This window comes from Physeter macrocephalus, chromosome 9 (assembly GCF_002837175.3).
Source record: "Physeter macrocephalus isolate SW-GA chromosome 9, ASM283717v5, whole genome shotgun sequence".
Classification (NCBI taxonomy): Eukaryota; Metazoa; Chordata; class Mammalia; order Artiodactyla; family Physeteridae; genus Physeter; species Physeter macrocephalus.
In genome coordinates, this window is record NC_041222.1 from 79,708,495 (window position 1) to 79,728,022 (window position 19,528).

The 19,528-nt window shown below is 43.9% G+C and overlaps 1 protein-coding gene across 3 annotated transcripts in view; it reads left to right on the forward strand.

Annotated features, from left to right (window-relative positions):
* AOPEP (aminopeptidase O (putative)) overlaps positions 1–19,528 on the forward strand; it is a 382,025-nt gene that overhangs the window by 103,330 nt on the left and 259,167 nt on the right. For all 3 annotated transcript variants that reach the window (XM_024132867.2, XM_028494111.2, XM_024132866.3), the window contains one exon: positions 2,052–2,297. In XM_024132867.2, coding sequence (XP_023988635.1) covers positions 2,052–2,297 — 246 coding nt within the window. The remainder of the gene's footprint in view (positions 1–2,051; positions 2,298–19,528) is intronic.

Below are 19,528 nucleotides of genomic sequence, written 5' to 3' on the forward strand. Positions count from 1 at the left end.
TACGCGGGCCTCTCACTGTTGTGGCCTCTCCCGCTGCGGAGCACAGGCTCCGGACGCGCAGGCTCAGCGGCCACGGCTCACGGGCCCAGCCGCTCCGCGGCATGTGGGATCTTCCCGGACCGGGGCACGAACCCGTGTCCCCTGCATCGGCAGGCGGACTCCCAACCACTGCGCCACCAGGGAAGCCCTTGATGAGCTTTTGATGATTGTATGTACCCTAAACCAGACAGAGAACGTTCCATCACCCCCGTGAGTTCCCTCACACCCCGCTTCCAATCAATTCCTCCCCTCCACCACAGCAGCCACTTTTGTGAGGCCATGTTAGAGATGAGGAAAAAAGAGGCCCCAGATACTGAGTTGCTTGCCTCAGGTCACAGCTAGCCAGTCTGAGAACAGACTCTGAAGCCTAGGTTTCCTGATCCCACGTTAGGAACACACGTGTGGCTTCCCAGATGCCATTTCCATTTTTATTGGGAGCCTTAATGGTCTCACATAGCTTGATTATAGCTAGATTGCCTTAAAGTCCTGCATATTCTCCCAGGCTTTGATTATGAAAAATGGTGCTAATTCACACAACCGGAATGACCTTCATTACCCTGGCTAGTGCCATTCCTGTCCAGAGAGAATTTAACTCACCTTTTCTTTTGAACGAAGTGGCTTTTTTGGGTATACCTTCGGCTACCCCAAACTATTCTCTAACCTTTGATTGAATTGATGCACCCGCACATTACTTGTCATTAGGTGGACAATTGCAGCCTTTTCAGTTAGATGTTTACCAATAGGCACCTCTACTCACGCTCCGTAAGGCAAGGGTATCAATCCGGGGACTTTGGCTAGCGTTCAATGTCAATAATGATGTTCTTCCTGTCACTTTATCCTGACAGAAGTTTTTATGGGTGTCCACCCATTTCTCTTACCCTAAACTGTGGTGAAATGTCATCGGTGCTGGAAGCTGTGTTCTATGTCCCAGGCTGGTGGAGGGCAAGGCTTATCTCCATAGCTGCGTGGATCTCCTTGGGCAGTGCTGGCCTTGGATGGGTGAAAGCCACTTCAGAAACGTGGAGAGGATTTATTGTTGCAGTCTGCCCTTATTGGGATGTGCCAGCATTTTAAGGTTTTTCAGTATTCAGCAAGAATCTAATAAGCACCTATGGTTAGAATTATAATTTGTAAATTTAAATCAGAGAGGCTTTCCATTCTGTTTGAATAAAGGATGTGTTAACCGGTGAAAAAAATAGAGTTTCCTTTGATGTTGGTTTCTTTGGGTAGATAAGTTCTCTTGAGGCCTCTGAGTCAGGTTCTAGGAATTCTTTTTCAGCTCCACCTTTGACAGAATAACTGGCAGTGGTCAGATGGTATGGGCTGGGCTCTGGTCTGTTTCCTTAAAAGGTTGATTCAGTTAAATTTGTATTGAAAGTGGATTGGGGGAAATACTGTATCAAAGTGCCTCTGTATTCCTTAACAGCACAACTTTTGATGGCCTTTGTAAAGAACAGCTAGGTTACTTTTCGGTAAAATGGATTGTATTCTTTTGAAAAGCTTTGTCATTTGGTTCGCATGATACATCACTGAGTCTGTATCTTTTATTGTAGAACATTTCAGAGTGAGATCTTTAACTTGGTTGCACTGTTCCTTCCTTTCTGAGTTGCAAATTGTCCCTGAATTGGAGAAGATTTTACCCGCAGTGACATTTGAAGGGCACATTTCTGAGGGCAGGAAATTGCTTTTTATTTTGGTGGGGCGTTGTTTTGTTATTTTGAACCTTGGAGGTTCTCCCTATTTATTCTAAAAGAAGATTTTACTACTTTTACTTAGCTTAGATTGAGAATAGTCAATTCAGCACATTGATAAGTATTTTGACCTGTAATTTTTCACCACTGTGCAGAAACAGACGAGCCAAGAACCAAAGTGAACTGCTTTGCTTATAAGCCCATCAGAGCCACTGTCTCCTAGAGGTTGTCTGTGTCTGTGAGAGTCCCTCATCTCCGTGGCAAGAGGAATAAACCTGACTTACCAATAAAACGCATCTACTTATTTCGTGTCGCTCCCAGGTATGTTGGTGTTTGTGGTCACGTGGGATACCCCTGCCGCTTCCAGAACGCTTCTGCCACCACCCAGGAGGTAATTCCTCATCGGGTCTTTGCTCCAGTGTGCCTGAAGGGTGCCTGCCAGGAGACCGTTCTGCCGCTGATTCCTCGTTGCCTCTCAGCAGCGCACTCTGTCCTGGGAACACACCCGTTCTCCAGGCTGGACGTCCTCATTGTCCCTGCCAACTTTCCGAGTCTGGGGATGGCCAGGTACGTTGTTCTGTTGTGGCTCCGTGGAAATATTTTGACTACTTCTTGCTTTCCCTTGAGCTCTGTCAGAGCAGTCGTTTGATTAGGTTGGAAGGGCCATCTCACTGCTGCCTTGAGGGACGGTGTGTGTATACTCCACCATGCATGAGCCTTTGGGTGTCATGGGCTCCATTCAGTTGCCTTGAGAATAAACACTCACATTGTTGCTGGGATTGAGAACACACTGTGTCCCCAGAATGGTGTACGTTGGATTGTGGCTAATCAGGGGCTAGTTAGCTCAGGTGGTGAGGGCGTAATGCTAACGAGCCCAACGTCACAGCTCTGGGCAGAGTAACACAACTTGGTTCTAGAGCACAGGCTGCTCGCGTATCCCGACCAGCTGTCTCATCCATTCTCACCACCGGTCACAAGGGCAAGACTTGAGAGCCCCTGTGTCAGAGAGACTGTGGATGAATCAGTGTAAATCTGTCACCGCTGCTAGAAAAACAGCTCAGAGCAGATGGCTCACTAGGGAAGGTTGGGGGGGGGGGTCACTTGTCTTGCTACTATTTTTTAATATAATAAATGTATTATTCTTATTGTCATCCCAGGTTAGTTCCTATGGAACATCAAGACCTGAAAGTTGAACCTTTTCCTATATGTAATTTATGTCTAAAATTCATTCATTAATGCTATTGTTCATTCAGTAATAGGTAACTGCGTTTCACTCAGTGTTTTACTTGGTTATGTACTCAGGATTTTCTTGGTTATATTTCTGTTTGAAAATCTTAATTATTAACAGTGAATATGCTCAACTAAGGATGGGAGAAATAAGCTCATCAAAACATGTGACTTTAAGTTTTTCCCTATTAGTCAAGGAAATTCCTGCTTCCAATTAATTTCTATGCTTTTGAACAGCTGTCATTTGTGGTGTTTTCCCTGAAAGCTGCACACATTCTTAGTGAAACCCATGAGTAGAAAAGAACTGACCAGAACATTTGCTTTTGAGCTTTACTACATACGTATACTTTTGAAAAGCTGGCTGGTAGTTCTTAATCCTTAAGGAGGTCTGAGAAGGTCATTTAGGCTGATGTTTATCCTATATTCATGAAGATAATGGGAATGTAAAAACTAGGATAATTATATATATATTTGGTTATGTGCCTCATGTAATTGTCTTGGCTGTCTACATATAGAATTTGTCATAACAAGGGGTCTTCTTTGGTCCCTTTGAAGAGTCTGCTGGACTTAATTTGAGTGGAATTACTGGCAAAGGAAGGGTCGTTCGTTAAATGTTTCTGATTTGTACACCGTTTTGAGGGACCGTGTTTATTTGGGAGTTTTTAGCACTTTATGAGAGTTGCAGTTTTTCAGGGCATGTTTGCTAACAGTTCCATGTTCTGACCTGAGGGAACCAGAGGCATAGTACTTTTCATACAGAGAAACTTATTTATTTTCTATAGCTCCTTTCTGATACCAGTCTTCCAAAACCAGAATTTGTTGACCTGTAGGCCAATCTATAAAGCTTTTCTTTTTAAGTTTGTGTGCCCAAGCTGTGTGTTTGCTTCTTTTTGAGATATTTAAATTGATTTAAACATGCCTAAATCTGTTTTTTTTTAACGTAGTAAGCCTAAGTACCCTACGGCCAAATGGTACTGGGCACAAATGTCAAAAACTGTGATGGTGATAATAACTTAGCAGGAACAAGACTGCTTTTATGCTTAAAAACAGGAGAACCGTACATTTAAAAATTTGTGGTTGGTTGTCAAATACCATTTTTTTCCTTCTTTTTAGACTGTGGAAATAGTCTGCCCTGGTCTAGATGTTTTCCTGGGCTTAGTTACCTCTCCCTGTATTTGAACGGTGGAGGGGGGATTGTGGTATCTTCCATTGCCAGTTGGGGGTAGGGAGGCACTGTTTTTCCTAACTCTGGCCTAAATTGATTCCACTTGCTTGGCTTGACTCTCTCGGGATCCCAACACCTTGAGCCACGTGCAACTGAGTGAGGTTTATGACTCAGCTGGCTCCTGGGGCCCTGTTGCCTTATTTATGGTCAAGTCTTTGCTTGGGGCTCTATAAAGCAAACTGGAACAAAAATGACAGTCTTGAAGGTCAATTCTGTACCCTAAAAAGGAGTAGAGAAACCCCAAGTCTAGTAGGAGCCACTCAAGAAGACATCTAAGAGAAAAACAAATACCATATGGTAACACATATATATGGAATCTTAAAAAAAAAAAAAATGGTACTGATGAACCTAGTTGCAGGGCAGGAATAAAGAGGTAGACATAGAGAATGGACTTGAGGACACGGGGTGGGAGGGGGAAGCTGGGGCGAAGTGAGAGTAGCATCGTCATATATACACTACCGAATGTAAAACAGATAGCTAGTGGGAAGCAGCCGCATAGCACAGGGAGATCAGCTCCGTGCTTTGTGACCACCTAGAGGGGTGGGATAGGGAGGGTGGGAGGGAGACGCAAGAGGGAGGGGATATGGGGACATGTGTATGCATATGGCTGATTCACTTTGTTGTACAACAGAAACTAACACAGTATTGTGAAGCAGTTATACTCCAATAAAGATCTATTTTTTAAAAAAAGACATCTACACCGAAATTTGCCATTGTCCTATTAGTTGTAATGCACTGGAGATCAAAGGATTCCTTGGTAAATTAAATGCTTCTTTCCTGAGTCCACATTTTATAAACATGTATGTAAGATCATAAATTCTATACCTCTGGATTTCTTTAGTGACTAGGTCTTAATCATAATGAATAACATTTTACATAAACTTAGTATTCTTTTTTAGTAGATGACATTAAGCAGTCCCACACGAACTAAAATGGGTGAATTATTAATAAAAGTTTTAAAAACTTTTGGGATGATAGCCATAATGATTTCACTGTATTTTACATATTACGTATCATAGTTCACATGAATAACCTTAAAACTCTCCTCTCTGAGTCTGTTTTTGAGCCTGATTCTGATATTTCAGTAAAGCAAGAAAAATACATTTGTACAATTTGAATGTATGATAGTGACAAATCAATTTGTAACAAAGTAAATAATAAACAGCGGTTTAGAATTTGGAGTGTTTTTCAAACATAGCAGTAACTAGAACATTTATCAATACTGCACTTCATGATTTTTGTCACCTTTTCATATACTAGGAACTGTTACTTATCAACCCCTCCCCTTTTTCTGAATCACTGCTCCAGGGGAGAGATACTTTCATTCTATTCTGATTTTAAGAAAAATGACTAGTTTGCCTCTAAGGCACTATTCACAGTTCCAGTCCCATCCTTTTCTCATTTTGTAAATGTGGGCTTTCTGTTTTTGTTTCATTTTACTTTTGCCTTCTATAAAGGCTGAATCTGCCATATGAGGAGCTGTGGAGTTTACATTTCTTGGATTGAGTAATATGGTATCTAAACGAAGATAAGAATGCATTTTAAATGAGTCTCTAATGTATAGAACAACTCTCTTCATGTTGGTGTAACTAGCATTCTGCCATTTTCATTGTGTCCTCGTATTTTCTCAAATGCCTCAGCCAGGCATTGACTAGTAAGCCTAATTTCCTAGGTATTGCGAAATTCATGAAAGGAGTTCGTCATCCTCCTTACACTCTTTGTTATAATAATAATAATGTTAATGGAATAATATCCTGGAATCAGATTTATGACAGTTGTCTCAAAATTAACACCTCAGTCTTACCTCTGTGTATGTTTGTAATAAGTGCTTTGCTCCACCATTTGTCTTTCAGCGGTTCACAATTACGTGTCACGGGGTGTAATTAGGTTGGCAGAACTACCTTGCTGACATCGAAATACGTTCTTGTTTTTTTTTCTCCTCTATTTGAATTGGAAGAATCTTCTGCAAATCATTTCAGAGTGGTTTTATGTATAGAGCATTGAATAAAAAAGCCATGTCCTCTATGGCTGTGCTTCCCCACTCTACCATTCATGTGTAGTTTCACCCCAGTCCTTCTTGGAAAACTGGGGACAAAAAAAAAAAAAAGGCAGCAGTTGTGGTTGATGATAGGTGACCAATTCTGCTTTGATCTTTTTCCCTCTGGTTCTGTACCAGATTGTCTCGTTCATCAGTTCATTTGTTTGCTTATTTATTCATTTATTCATTCTTAAAGTTCTATTAAGCGCGTACTGTGTGCCAGGTAGGAGTTAAGATGCTGAGTCTACAAGGGTGAACAAGGTTGATGAAATCTCTGTCATTACGGAACTTACATTCCAGTCGGGGGGGAAAATAGTATACATGAAAACATACAATTAAGATGTGTGGGGCTTCCCTGGTGGCGCAGTGGTTGCGCGTCCGCCTGCCGATGCAGGGGAACCGGGTTCGCGCCCCGGTCCGGGAGGATCCCACATGCCGCGGAGCGGCTGGGCCCGTGAGCCATGGCCGCTGAGCCTGCGCGTCCGGAGCCTGTGCCCCGCAACGGGAGAGGCCGCAACAGAGGGAGGCCCGCATACCACCAAAAAAAAAAAAAAAAAAAAAAAAAAAAGATGTGTGCTGTGAAGAAAATATAGCCACATTAAGTGACAGAGTAACTGGGAACCAGTAGCATCGTTAGGGTGAAGAGGCAAAGGCTTCTTTAAAGAGTGACTTTTGCAGTGAGACTGAAGAACAGGAAGGAGCCAGTCTTGTGGTAATCTGGTGGGAAAGCAACTCAGGCTGAGGGAAGTTCAAGTCCAAAGGCCCCAAGGGAGCCGTTGTAATGGGCTGGAGGAGCAGAAAGAAGGCCAGCATGACTAGAGGGCAATGAGCTTTTAGAATGGCTTTCCTTAGACTCATTTTGGGCACCAGGAAATGCCATGGTCCTGCAGGGCTTGGGTCACCTGAGCCACCCGTACACCCATTTGAGGAAAGTGAGGGAGAGCCACTAAGAAAGGGCAGAGGTTGAGCAGAGATGGATGGTTCCACGCAGTCCTGTGTATATGGAGAGAGTTGTCAGAGAGGTCAAATCGTTTCTCGGCTTTCTGGGGACCAGTGGTGCCATAGCATCTTGTGACTGACGACTGACTGGGGCCTGACTTGGCTTAGCATCTGCTGTGCTTGAGCAGAATTCTCCATTGAGGGGGCATCAGAATACTTGGCACCCAGACTGGCAACTCTCCCCAGTGGCTGCTGGTTGATTTCTTGCAAGCTTTTTTTTTTAACACAACAGGTCACAAGGAGGGAGGCATTATTTATATGTTTGCTCAGCCTAATTTTTAAGGTTTTTAAAGACTGAACAAAAATAGGACGGATAGGTAAAGAACATGGAGAAATAATGATCAATTACTGAAGTATCTTCAGTGCACTTCACAGTGGAGCAAAACTATAAAGCTCCCAATCACACATGACTTGTTCTTAAAAGACTGGATTGTGCAATAAAAGGCTTCTGAATGCTTGTACTAGTTGCTGACTGTTGCATATGCCCTATTTTCTTAAGTGCCTCAATTTGCGAATGTGCGGTGTGCACACACATGCCCAAGAATGAATGTAAGGAGCTCTCCTTCCATCTCCTCCTCCTGGGGTTAGGCAGGGTATTGCCCCGTTTATTCTTATCTCCCAGCCAGTGTGTAATAGAAGAAGCAAAACATAACAGCTGGTACAAAGGGCCTGTTGTTTTCAGCTTTCTGATTGCGCTCCTTTCTGTTGGGGAAGGAAGTGGTCGTAAATTTTTGTCATTATCTTAAGTAGCAAGGTTTCACAGTTTGGGGAATTTTTCTTTACTTGTTCTTTGTTAGCTTCTACTTGAAGTTTTGGCTCCCCTAAACCAAAAACTGCTCTACATTTAAACAAACCTCTTATAAATTTCAGGGGCTGTGACCCCTTGATTTCAAGGCAGGATGCAACCATAGTGACTCTTTCCTTGGGGAAACTGATTTTGAGCCAGAGATTAGTGTACCTTTCGGTTCACCAAGGTTGCCAGCTCCTCTGCTCTCTCTGATGTGCTGTGGATTTGGGGGTGTATGTGTGGCTTTAAGTTCTTTGTTATTGTTGCTGTTTGTTTCCCAGACTTTAATAAATTCTTCTTTCTGCACGGATTTGTTTTAAAAAGTATTTTGTGTGTGTGTGTGTGGTATGCGGGCCTCCCCCTGTTGTGGCCTCTCCCGTTGCGGAGCACAGGCTCCGGACGCGCAGGCTCAGCGGCCATGGCTCACGGGCCCAGCCGCTCCGCGGCATGGGGGATCCTCCCAGACCGGGGCGCGAACCCGGTTCCCCTGCATCGGCAGGCGGACGCGCAACCACTGCGCCACCAGGGAAGCCCCTAAAAAGTATTTTGAAGGAGCACTTCTTTCCCTGTTTTCCTCTATAACTCTTTTCTGTTTTTACAAACAGGTGGGTGTGAATGGTAGAAAGCAGCTCATACCTTCTTTTTTTCCTGTAAAATTTTAATCCTTTGTTTACTGGCACCCCTGCCATCGCTGGAGCGATGAGCAAATAGGATACTTTGTGAGTAGCCAGGTCCACAGGTCCACACGAGGGGGCTCAGGCCCCCTCAGATGCTTCCCCTTTGTTGCTTTCTTTGTGTTTATTTCTCCACTCTGTTTTCTATTTCTATTTTTCTTCTTAAGAAAATGATTTGACTTTATTTTCCTCCTATCTTAGAGAGAAGGGCTTTCCCCTTCTAATGTGTTCTGGTTCTTTCATTTTTCTTTCTTGAAATAGAAACAGGTATTCATAAGGCGATGTTCTTCTGGGACTCTGGAAGCCCTTGACTGTGATTATTTGGTTAGTTTTGACAATATCAGTCTGTAGTGATCGAGACAGGAGTGAAAAGGTGTGCGTATGCTACATTCTTTACAGCGCAGCTACAGGAGAATATATGATGTCCCCAAGTCACTTAGAGCTGGGAAGTCAGAGAGAAAAGTAAAAGGGCCTCATCCTGGGATGGCTGTCAGAGCCTGGGGTTCAGACTTAGGCAAGACTTATCTGTAACCCTCTCTGAGGTATATATATATTTGCTTCAAGGTCCCCCTGTAGAATCATAGTGTCATGGAGTCTAGCTGAAGATCAGTGTTCACTGTGGGCTCGCTTTGAGGCAACCATAGAATCTGGGTACCGGGCAAATTCCTGGATCACATGAGTAGGTTGGGGCCAGATTCTCTGTATAGAGGAACAACAGGCAGAGTGAACGCACAGCTTTTGGCTTAGCCAGAATCTTCTTCTTGCCATCAAACAGCTGTGCTGCTTGTCAGATCCCGAAGTAGCATTTTATCACCATTTTACTACTATTCCTCACCCTCTGAAAGATTACGCTTAAGTGTTTTGTCTTCTTTGAACTGTTCTCCACACACATAGACTGACAGTCCTACGTTCAGAGAACACTGCTGGGGCCATTCTTCAAGAGAAGTTGTCAGGCCTTTGAAAGGCCTTCCTGAAGCAATCACCCATCTACCTACATTTGTAGTCCTCTCTCTCTGTTGATGTCATCATAGGCCCCTAATCTTTTCCAGCCCTTGAGCCTGAGATGGCCAGTTGGCCCTACTTTTCCATTTTGCCATTGCAAAGAAAAAAAGCCTTGTATTTTTTTCTCCTCTCAGTTATTTCGCTACAGAAGCACCATTACTGAATAGAACATACATTCCTTGGGTGAAAAAGTACCATGGAATTGAATGTGCAAAGTTGTCTGAGTTGGAATATTACCAATCTTGTGCGTTCTCACTCCTTGAAGCCCTTCACAGAGTGAGCAAATGCTCCTGGCTTCTGGACTGTGTTGTGTGTGCATGTGGCCATGGAGCGGTGTATGTATTTCTCTTAAGGCTAGACTCCTTTTAGGGAAAACACCAACTCCGGAAACAGTTCTCAAGCAAGGCACAGTCTATGAATAGCTCTGCTCAAGGGAACATTGCCTCTGTTGTATGATAGCCATTGTGCATCTGGAACCCACCACCGTCTGAGCCTGAACCCACCCAGAGGCCTGTTTGCATAAAGTGGGTAAGAGATTGCCTTGTCACTTTACCCACCCCTAGAATGTAGTTGGAAGAGTATCCCAGCTACTTTTCTTAAAAAGAAGCATTAACTTTAAAAGGCCAAAGATGTGAGGAAACACTCCTTTAAAAGTGTGTTACTTTAAAAAAAAATTGATTACTTTGTGGGATTTGTGGGCACACTGCAAAAGTCCACTCTGATTTAACCTCAGAGTGGAGCTTGAAGAAGCTTGAAATAGAAAAGTTATATTTCTTGGTTAACTAACCATGCTGTTTATAGAGGTGCCTCCTCAGAAAGTCTAGACATTGTTCCGGAAAGACAGAATGCCAAATCTGCCCTTTATGCTCCCCGTCAGCTTGCTGAAAATTATCACGTCCCCTTTTCACCATTAAGATGGGAAGCTTGGAATTCCATTTCATGAGAGTGTGAATGATACTCGGGCTCCCCAGCCAAAACTTAGGTTGGCCAAGGAAGTCAGGGTGCTCTTGTGAGCCTGGAGACTCACCACAAGGCCTTTGTCCCCTAGAGGCCCGCTTGCTGAGAGATGCGGACTATAGTTGGCGGGTCCTAGTTTTTGAGTTAGTCTCCCCTAAGAGGAGACCCCGAGAACCTACTCTGAGAATGAGTCAGCTGCAGTTTCTAGCTTTTATCACACACGTGCAATTTGGCTGTTGGAAAGGATGGATGGGCAAAGCCAAGGATTCGTTCAGTAGACTCATATCAATGGACAGGTATGATGAATGCTGATGATTCTCTGGCTCCAAGGAAATATGAAATCTTTGGCCTAAATCAGGATTTTCTACCTAGTTTCCGAGAAGACTAGTCTTGTGGAATGTTTATAATGTGGGAAAAGAAACTGTGGGCTAATTAGTTTAGGAAATGAATGGATTAAACAAAGTTAAAAGGGAGTCTTTACTGGAGGGCTTCTAAGAAAGCCTTTAATATCCTTATTATCCTGATTTAATATCCTGTCATATATGTGCCTCTCAAAGACAGGGCCATAGTATGCAGTATTCCCCCAAATCTTATGCCCAGGGATCCCCCTTTACCATGCTCATTTCATGGGGCCGTTGTGGTCTCAAGAAAACCACCTCCTCAAGACACACTTTAGGAAATGATTCTTGGGGAAGAAATATCTTGGCGCCCATTGCACAGCTGGCTGCGGAATCCAGCTTTCATGCTGTCAGTTGCCGTTGCCAACTTGCCATGTGTCAGGCACTGCTCAAAGGCCTTGCTTTACAGCAGTGAAGAAGATGGGGTCACCATTTAATGCAGGAGGTCCCACACTTTTCTGACTATATATCAATTTTTGAACAATCACCCCTTCCATATATTTATATTTATTTATTAGTTGTATACATTTAGTACGGTGTTAATATATTAGGTATATTATAAAATACACACAAAAATGGAAACTTAAAAGTTTCCGTAAGGAGAAAGCAATTATGAAAGGAAGTTCTGACATTTCTCCCTGTACACCATTGGGTTGGCTAGTGCCCTAGGGTCTCTGCAGCTACCTGGGTCCCACCACGGAGACTCCGATTCAGTGGGTTTGAGGTGCCGTCTTGGCCTCTGGAATGTTAACACTTCTGCCCAGGTGATTCTGCTGCAGGTGTTATTTTATGGGGACTGTGAGGGTGTCTCTGGACAGGTAAGTGTCTCTTGGGTAGTTTTCACAGACTCTACACCCTGCCGTCTTCTCTCAGGTGAGCATGTTAGACCGAGGAAAGAGGATGGTGGGGAAGCTCCTTGGTGATGCTGTCTGCTTGTCTGTTATTCATAAGGAAGATGTGTTCCCCAGGAGCTGGGCCCAGTGACAGGCCAGAATCCCTGGCCAGTCACTGGGCCTCCCTGGCCTAGTTTTCTTCTCTGGAAAAGTAAGGGGCTGATTTACAATCGCCTGCAGAGTGTCTTAGAGCCTTAACATTCTTTGATTTGATTAGGTTTGAGTTTTATTTTGAACAGGAGTGGGGGTGACTCAGTTTCATTCAGTGATTTACACACAGGTATATTTTCTTTTTGATGTAAGGGCTAGTTAGATCACAAGCCTGCGATTTCTTTGTACTTGGGCACCTGGGCAGCAGTAGGCATTTAACTGTTAGGCCTGCAAGCAGGAGGTTCAGAAGGGGCCTCTCTTACCCCTAGTCAATTGCAAAATAAACAGATCTCAAGGTCAGGGGCCCCTTCCTTTCATAATAGCCCCCTCTGCTCTGTGTGCCATCAATGCAAAACAGCATTTCCAAATACTACATCAGGAGTATGCTGCGTGGAAAAAGGCCTTCTTCCTTCAGCCTGGCAGTTTACCACTCAGACCCCCTCCCCACATCTCCTCAAAGTTAGCAGCTAATTTGTCAGTCCCCCCTGCCCTCCCCCCCCCCACTTGTTTTCAGCCTCCAGATATCTCCATTTGCAAGCCAGTAAGTTGCACGTACATATGTTTGAACAGTTGTCAGGCTTCTCTGCTGCTCAAACTGTGCTTTGGTTTAAAACAAACAACAGCAGACAACCTGGGGAGGGGGATGGATGAAGACATTTCAGTTTAACCTGCAGGTGGTGTTGTTTTGACCTTGACAGTCAGCTTTAAGCGACCTGTCAAGCACCTTTGTGTGCTTCTGGGCACACCCACCTGGAAGATATTATATCCCCTACGCTTTATGTGCCCCAGCAGGCAGGCACCAGGCCCCTGGATTTTGTTTTCATCGACGGAGGGTTAATGCATGCATGGCAGGACTTTACTGAGAGGGGCCCAGCTACAAATGCTGTTTTCATTTAATTTTGATTTCTCTTCTCCCTTGGTCTAACCCTCCCCGCCCCTAGGCTCTCCCCGCTACCCCCTCCAGTCTCCCTCCACCCCCAGTCAGCCTTCCCTGCTCTTTCACCCCCTCTGCTTGGCTTCAAACCATTTCTTCCTGTCTTTGATATCTCCTAGCAGAGCTGCAAGCAATCAGGAGATTATGGACCCCAGAGCTCAGCAAGGCACAATGCCTGGTAGGGGGCTCAGGCCCCGGTCCCCAGGCCACCACAGGAAATGGGACCCAGAAAATCTGCCAGCCTCCAGCCCCTCCACCCTGGCCCCTGTGCCTGTTCTGGTAACCAGATCCCCGGGGTTGGGGGGTGAGGTACTTCCTCAGCTTAAGTGGTGTCTCAGGGGACAGACCTCTTCGGCAATAATTCTGACCTTTCCTATGTGGTCCAGGGTCATCTCTGTTGCATCTGTTTGAATTTTATCTTTTTAAACTTTGAGCTTTTCTCCTGCCTTCTGAGACCATACAAGCTGGTGTCCGGAAGTTGGGGTGAGGAGAGTGAACGGACTGATGAAGGAAACCCCTTCTATTCAGCCTCATGCCTACAAATGCTTGGATAGTTTCCAGTTATTTGAGGATACAGATGATGGCTCTTTATTCCGGGAACCCCTCTTCTTTGACTTCCATGTGTAAGGCCCAAAGTCGTTGAAGGTAATCTGTACTATATTTCTAAAGGTAGAGGGGAGAGAGAGGGTGCTTGTTCTCAAGAACAAATGAATGTACATCTTATTATTCTTCTGTAATACTTCCTCCAACATCTGAAGGGAAATAGGCCCAGATCTAGATATTTACCTTTCTGACGTTGCCACCACCAACCATGTGTTCTCTCATTCAGTGGGGCTCCCAGAGGTGCCTGGAGAAGAGAGTCTCTGCTTGTCCTCTAGATACCTTCCTGAGATCTGACTGAGGATCTGAGAGGAAGATCAGTGCTAGTCAGCGCATCCTCCTCAGCTCTCAGGAGCCCTCCCAAGCCATGGCTGTACATCACACTGTCTCCCTCCAGGGGATGCAAGCCTTCATTACTCTTCATAACCCCTGCCCTAGGGGCACCTCTGTGTAGGGATCTTATTATTTAACTTTTGGCACAAGTCCTTCCCTGGGATTTCCTGGTTGGAATGAAGAGTAGAGGAGGCTGCGAAGTGTGTGGTGTGAGGGCAACTGGACTATGTTTCCAATCACCAGGGGGACCTGGTCTCAGAGGATGTAAGAGAAGCAGAAATATGGGTGAGAAATGGCATTCACTTGTGTGCCCCTGCCCTTTTTTTTGGCCCAAGCTAGTTGAGCTGCGTTTCTGACATTTACAACCCAGGGCCCTGACTAATTTACAAGGGCTACTTCTTTTTTGCCTATACAAACAAAAGCATCATTAGTCCTTAGGATTAAAAAAAGAAGTCAGTGGCTTTGAGCAACTCTGGATCCTTTCCCCTCCAGCCTTCATTCTTTAATGATGCTACCACCTGACTCTTTATAGGTTGTAGAGTGTCTCCATATACATATATGTTTGTGAGGATCAAATGAGAGAATACACACACACACACACACACACACACATACACACACACACACAACATATATAACATATATATACATTCTCTCATTTGATCCTCCCAAACAAGCTCTCAGCCCTCTTCCATGGCCCGGCTGTCACAGGCTCCCCACAGCTTCCCTCAAGACCAGCCCTGTTGTGGCAGCTCTCCCCAGTGTGTCTGAGACCTGGAATCCCTGTTACTGAGTAAGGCCTCTCTGCCTAGCCCCTCCCATGATTCTCCTACTTTCTGCTCAGCCGAGAAGTTTATCTTGTGGGGTGATGAGTCCCAGCAGGTGCTGACAGCTGGGTTCAGGGCCTAGGCTTCTGTGGCTCTCGGCCTCTGAGGCATAGGGCACGTGGAGCCTAATGATGGTTGCCTGCCTGAGCTGAGTGGTAGAAACCTGCAGGCCCACGCCTGGGTTGTGAGCTAAGGAAGGGTGAGCCCCAGGCAACCAAGGGCGCCTACTGTCTTCTCATTTCATTTATTTCTCCTCGGTTAGCCTATAGAACTGCCGTGCTGTTACTGCATGCCTCTTCAGAGCCCGTGCTCGTCCTTCCGACCCTCGGGACACCATGTGAGATGGTGGAAAGAGAGTCCTGATTTTGCAGTCAGAAGGCCAGGTGGCAATGCAACTGTGCTGTTGGGTGCTGGGAAACCTAGGCCAGTTACTCGTTTGTGAAAGCACTACTCACCTCCAGGACTCTTGGCACATTAGATAAGATCATGTGTAAAACGTCCTCGGCATTGGTCCCTTTGTTTAAGTAGGCTTGGAGAAATTTGGTAGTTTTCTGGGTCAGAAAATACCTATGATTTATTGCTTATGAGTGTGAATCACAAACTTTCAGGTCCCTACCAACCCAGAGTGTCCAAGATTCTCTGAAATAATAGCTGCAGCGAGAAGAAAAAAATAGATGTGATAAGTAACCATGGTAGTATGAAAACATGAAAGGTTTGTTTCAAAGAGTTATTGAGTCCAGATTACTTAGATTGTACAAATGGAATTTCTTAATTCACTGAGGGAGCATTTTAGAGTAGCCCCTATATTCTTGTCAGGTCTTCCTTTAGGGATGTAGCTTGAACTTTAGTAGTTTAAACATACATATTAACTTTTCTTCCCCTCAAAAGAAAGTTGAAGAGGGCAGCAGAATAAAACCACTGGGCATTTTTGGTTTAGGTCGAATGCATTTCTTAGTTCCTTTTCCATATTTAGTAACAAATTAAAAGAAAGTCTGATCTTCTGGGGATTTGGGATCCCACCTGGGCTCAACTGAACTGTCCAAGCTCCTCTGGGGCCTTGGGTCCACCAGTTGGACAGTGACCTCTTTTCCCCTCACTTTTGGGTCGGAGATTGAGCCCTGTCCACTCCTGAAGCAGCTGTCTCTGATCCGTCTCTGGTTTGTTCTTGGTATCAGAGGCATTATCTGAGCTGTGCTTGAAAGGACTACATGATGGAAACTTCCGAAAGCACCCAGTGTTGCCACATCTTCTGCTGCCAAATGGAGTGAGAGAGGCTCAGAGTCAGAAATAAGGCCAGGATGGAGGGCGCAAGCAGCAGCGGGGTGGGGTGACTCGCGCTGCTCTCCTTTGAATACCAGTCCCATTCTACAGCCTTTCCAAGGTCCCTCTCCCAGAAGCACACACGGCTTTTTGTAAATAGTACTGCCTGTGTTGGTTGAGATAATCCTGTAGCCCAGAATAGCTCAAGACGCTTTTGCAAAGGAATCAATCTTAAAGGACGTTTGAAGAGTAAGTTTCTTTAGTAAAATTGTTTTCTACTTTTGTTCCCCACCTCTGTTTCCATCTACCCCATTCCTCTCACTCCTTATATACTTTTAGTAACTTTTTGTGTAACCTTCTGTGTCTAGTTAAAAAACAAAATTCAACTGAGTAAATTTGAAGATCCCAATAAATTGGGTTTATTCAGTGATTCATGAATCGGACAGCAAGCAGAAGAAATGTGCTCTGGGAAGCTGTACAAAATGGAAGATTTTTAAAGGCAGAAAGTGGGTGAACAAGGAAGTCAAAAACAAAAGAAAGGGTTGTTTCAGGCGAAGTCACCTTCCTTTGGAGGAAAGGTGCATCTGTCATGCAGATTACCTCACTGATGTTTATTAGGAAATTCCAGACTGATTGGTTGAAAATTCTGCTCCTGGGAGAGGCTGAGCACTGCAATTGTGCTAGGTATTAGGTTTTGGTTTGCTGATGTGGGGCTTAAGCACAAGTGACTTCATTTTGGACTGGTTGTTTCTTTTTTTAAGGAGTCTCTTCATGCAGATGCAATAATAAGTAGCCAATAAAACTATACAGATTATTTTCCCTGCTCCTTTTTCTTATACAAAAGAGGGCAGAGCACACACCCTGCTTATACTGTGCTTTTATCACTTCACATTATATCCTGGATTTCTTTCTATTATTAGGCCTTAGAGAGTTTTCTCATTCTGTTTTTATTTAGCTGCATGGTATTCTATTCTATGGATGTTCTCAGTTCATTTTTCCAGATTAGGGATCTTTGACTATTTTACTGTTATAAACAATGCTGCATGGAACTCTTGGTGCATTTTAGAGTCAATAAATTGCACAATGATTCTGTTATTCTGCTGATATACCTGCCATCTTGTGGGAAGTAGGGATGTGCCTGCATCTGATTTATCCCCCACCAGTGCTATAACTGTAGGTGGAAACACATGAAATTTCTGTTTTGGGAAATTTCCAACGCAATGGAATATCAGCACTTTTGTGTGGCTCACAAGTCTTAATGGAAATAAGATTAGTGGAAATAAGATTAATAAACCTAATGTATCATTGTGAAGTTCTTGCTTATATAGGCCCAAGTCCTCATCTAATAAACCAAGTGGAAGCCATGATGATCCCCTTTTCACTAGTTTTGTAATGACCTTGTTCTTCAGATTTCATTAATTTGAACTGTAAAATTGTGTTCATTCTATTCTCAGTAACTTTGGAAGTTTAAAGAACCTTTTTTTAAAAAAACGAACCCATATATTTGCTATTTTTAAATAGCATTAAGAAGTACCATTTATTTTTCTGGTAAAGAGAACTGGATATTATTTACACAATTTGAGCTGTCGGTTATATTTATTTGGGTTGCGCCCTGGTGTTGAGTGAACAGTACTAGCTGGTGTAGGGACCTGTAGCTGGGCTCCTAAGAGCAGAGCGTTTACTCCAGAGGTAGGCCAGTAAGAGGCTGCACTCAGCTCAGACCAAAAGGCCAGCACCAGTCTTATAAAATAATGCCTTTGTGTAGGTTTCAAGTTAGAAAATTTGAAGGAGGAAAAGGGAAAATAGTCTTTAACCACAGTGAGAAAAAAATGAAGGAGAAGGCTAATGCTATCTCTTTTTTAAATAGGAGGATGTTGAGGAGACAGATTTTTAATGGTTTTAATCTTCAGACTTAGGCAGAAGGCCAAGCATGATCTGAATACAGAAAACATAGAATGAAATGCCAGAAAGGCAAGTGGAAAGTAGTGAGTTACGGAAACAACCAAATGTGTCCGAATTTCCAGGCTCTTCAAGGAATTGGTTGAATTGTGGCAGTGTTGCTGAAACATTTTTTAAAGCTCAGTTGAATATCCATATGCCACATAATTCTAGAGCATATCACTCAAAACTCAATTTTAAATAGTTGGCAGGGCCTAGCCTGCTACTCCATTATGGTTTCATGTTGGCCAGAATAATCTAATTTTTTTCGGTAACATCAATGGGAGGAAAGCAATGGACATGATTTATTTCAGCCTTAATAAGGCATGACACGAAAGAACAAATTTGGAAAATGTTTTACCAGCATGGCAATTTTTTTTTTTTTAATCTCTAAAGGGCAACCACTTTAGTGGATACAAAATTAATATAAGCTATAGGCCTCTGCACTATATGTAAACACACACCACAAGCATTCAGCCTATTGACCTCCCTGGTAGTTATTTCCTATAGACACACACACAGAGTATAGTGAGCCCCACACTGGCTTGGCAGTCCAGTCATCACTTAGGGGGAACAGACAAAGAGAACTGTTACAGAAGGGCTCAGAGGCTCAGAGCACAGTAATTAGAGCTGCTGGTCATTTGTGTCACCTCCGCCACCTGGCAGGACCCTGGACCCCTTTAGGGATGTGGTGATCTTGTTAGAAGCTAAAGCAGCAACTGGAGGCTCATTTTTCTTATACTTTGAAATGGATGCCTCATCTGATGGGAAATAGACTTGTGCTTGTCTGGTCTGGAAGGCCAAGGGAAATGACGCTTCATAAAAAGAAAATTGTGAGGAAGTTCTTTTTTATAGCTAACCCTTGCTCCTCTTGCTGCAATAGCATATCTTCCTTCACAGCCTAACTCCAGCAGCAGAAGAGCTGGTCACCCCATTCTGAATAAGGGGTGCTTTATTGCTTATTTGCTTTGCTACTTAACCTTCCGCCTTTTGCTTTTCTAGGCTAGGTAGTCCCAACAGTTACGAGTTCCTTTTTATGGTTTCTAGTTTCCTTTTCTTTAATCATTTCAGTGGCTTTCTTCTGGATCACTTTCTAGTTCTCGTCATTACTCAGAAGTTGAAAAGTCCAAAACCAGGCACAGGAAGCTGCAAAGGTGTCTCCACGGTGAAAATAGGATCCATTTATGGAGCTCTTAACTCTAGGCCCAGCATTGTGCTGAGGACATTTCATGCGTTATCCTGTTTAAGCCTTACAACCTCTACAGGGTAGAGGCTATTATTACTGGCATTTTGTAGATGAAGAAACTGAGGAAAGAGTAGTTCCCTGTCTTTCCCATCACCCAAGTGACAGCGGAAATTCAACCCCAGTCTCTGACTCTGGAGCCTGCAGTCTAAACCACTTCTCCCGGGTGCCATGATTTCATTCACCAATTCCAGAATTTTATATTTAACTCTAACAACTTTGCTGAGCAGCTGACTTGCTTTCCATTTATATCATTATAGCTCCCTTTTACTACTTTATTAACAACACGGTTAGTCATTCCTTACTTCAGACT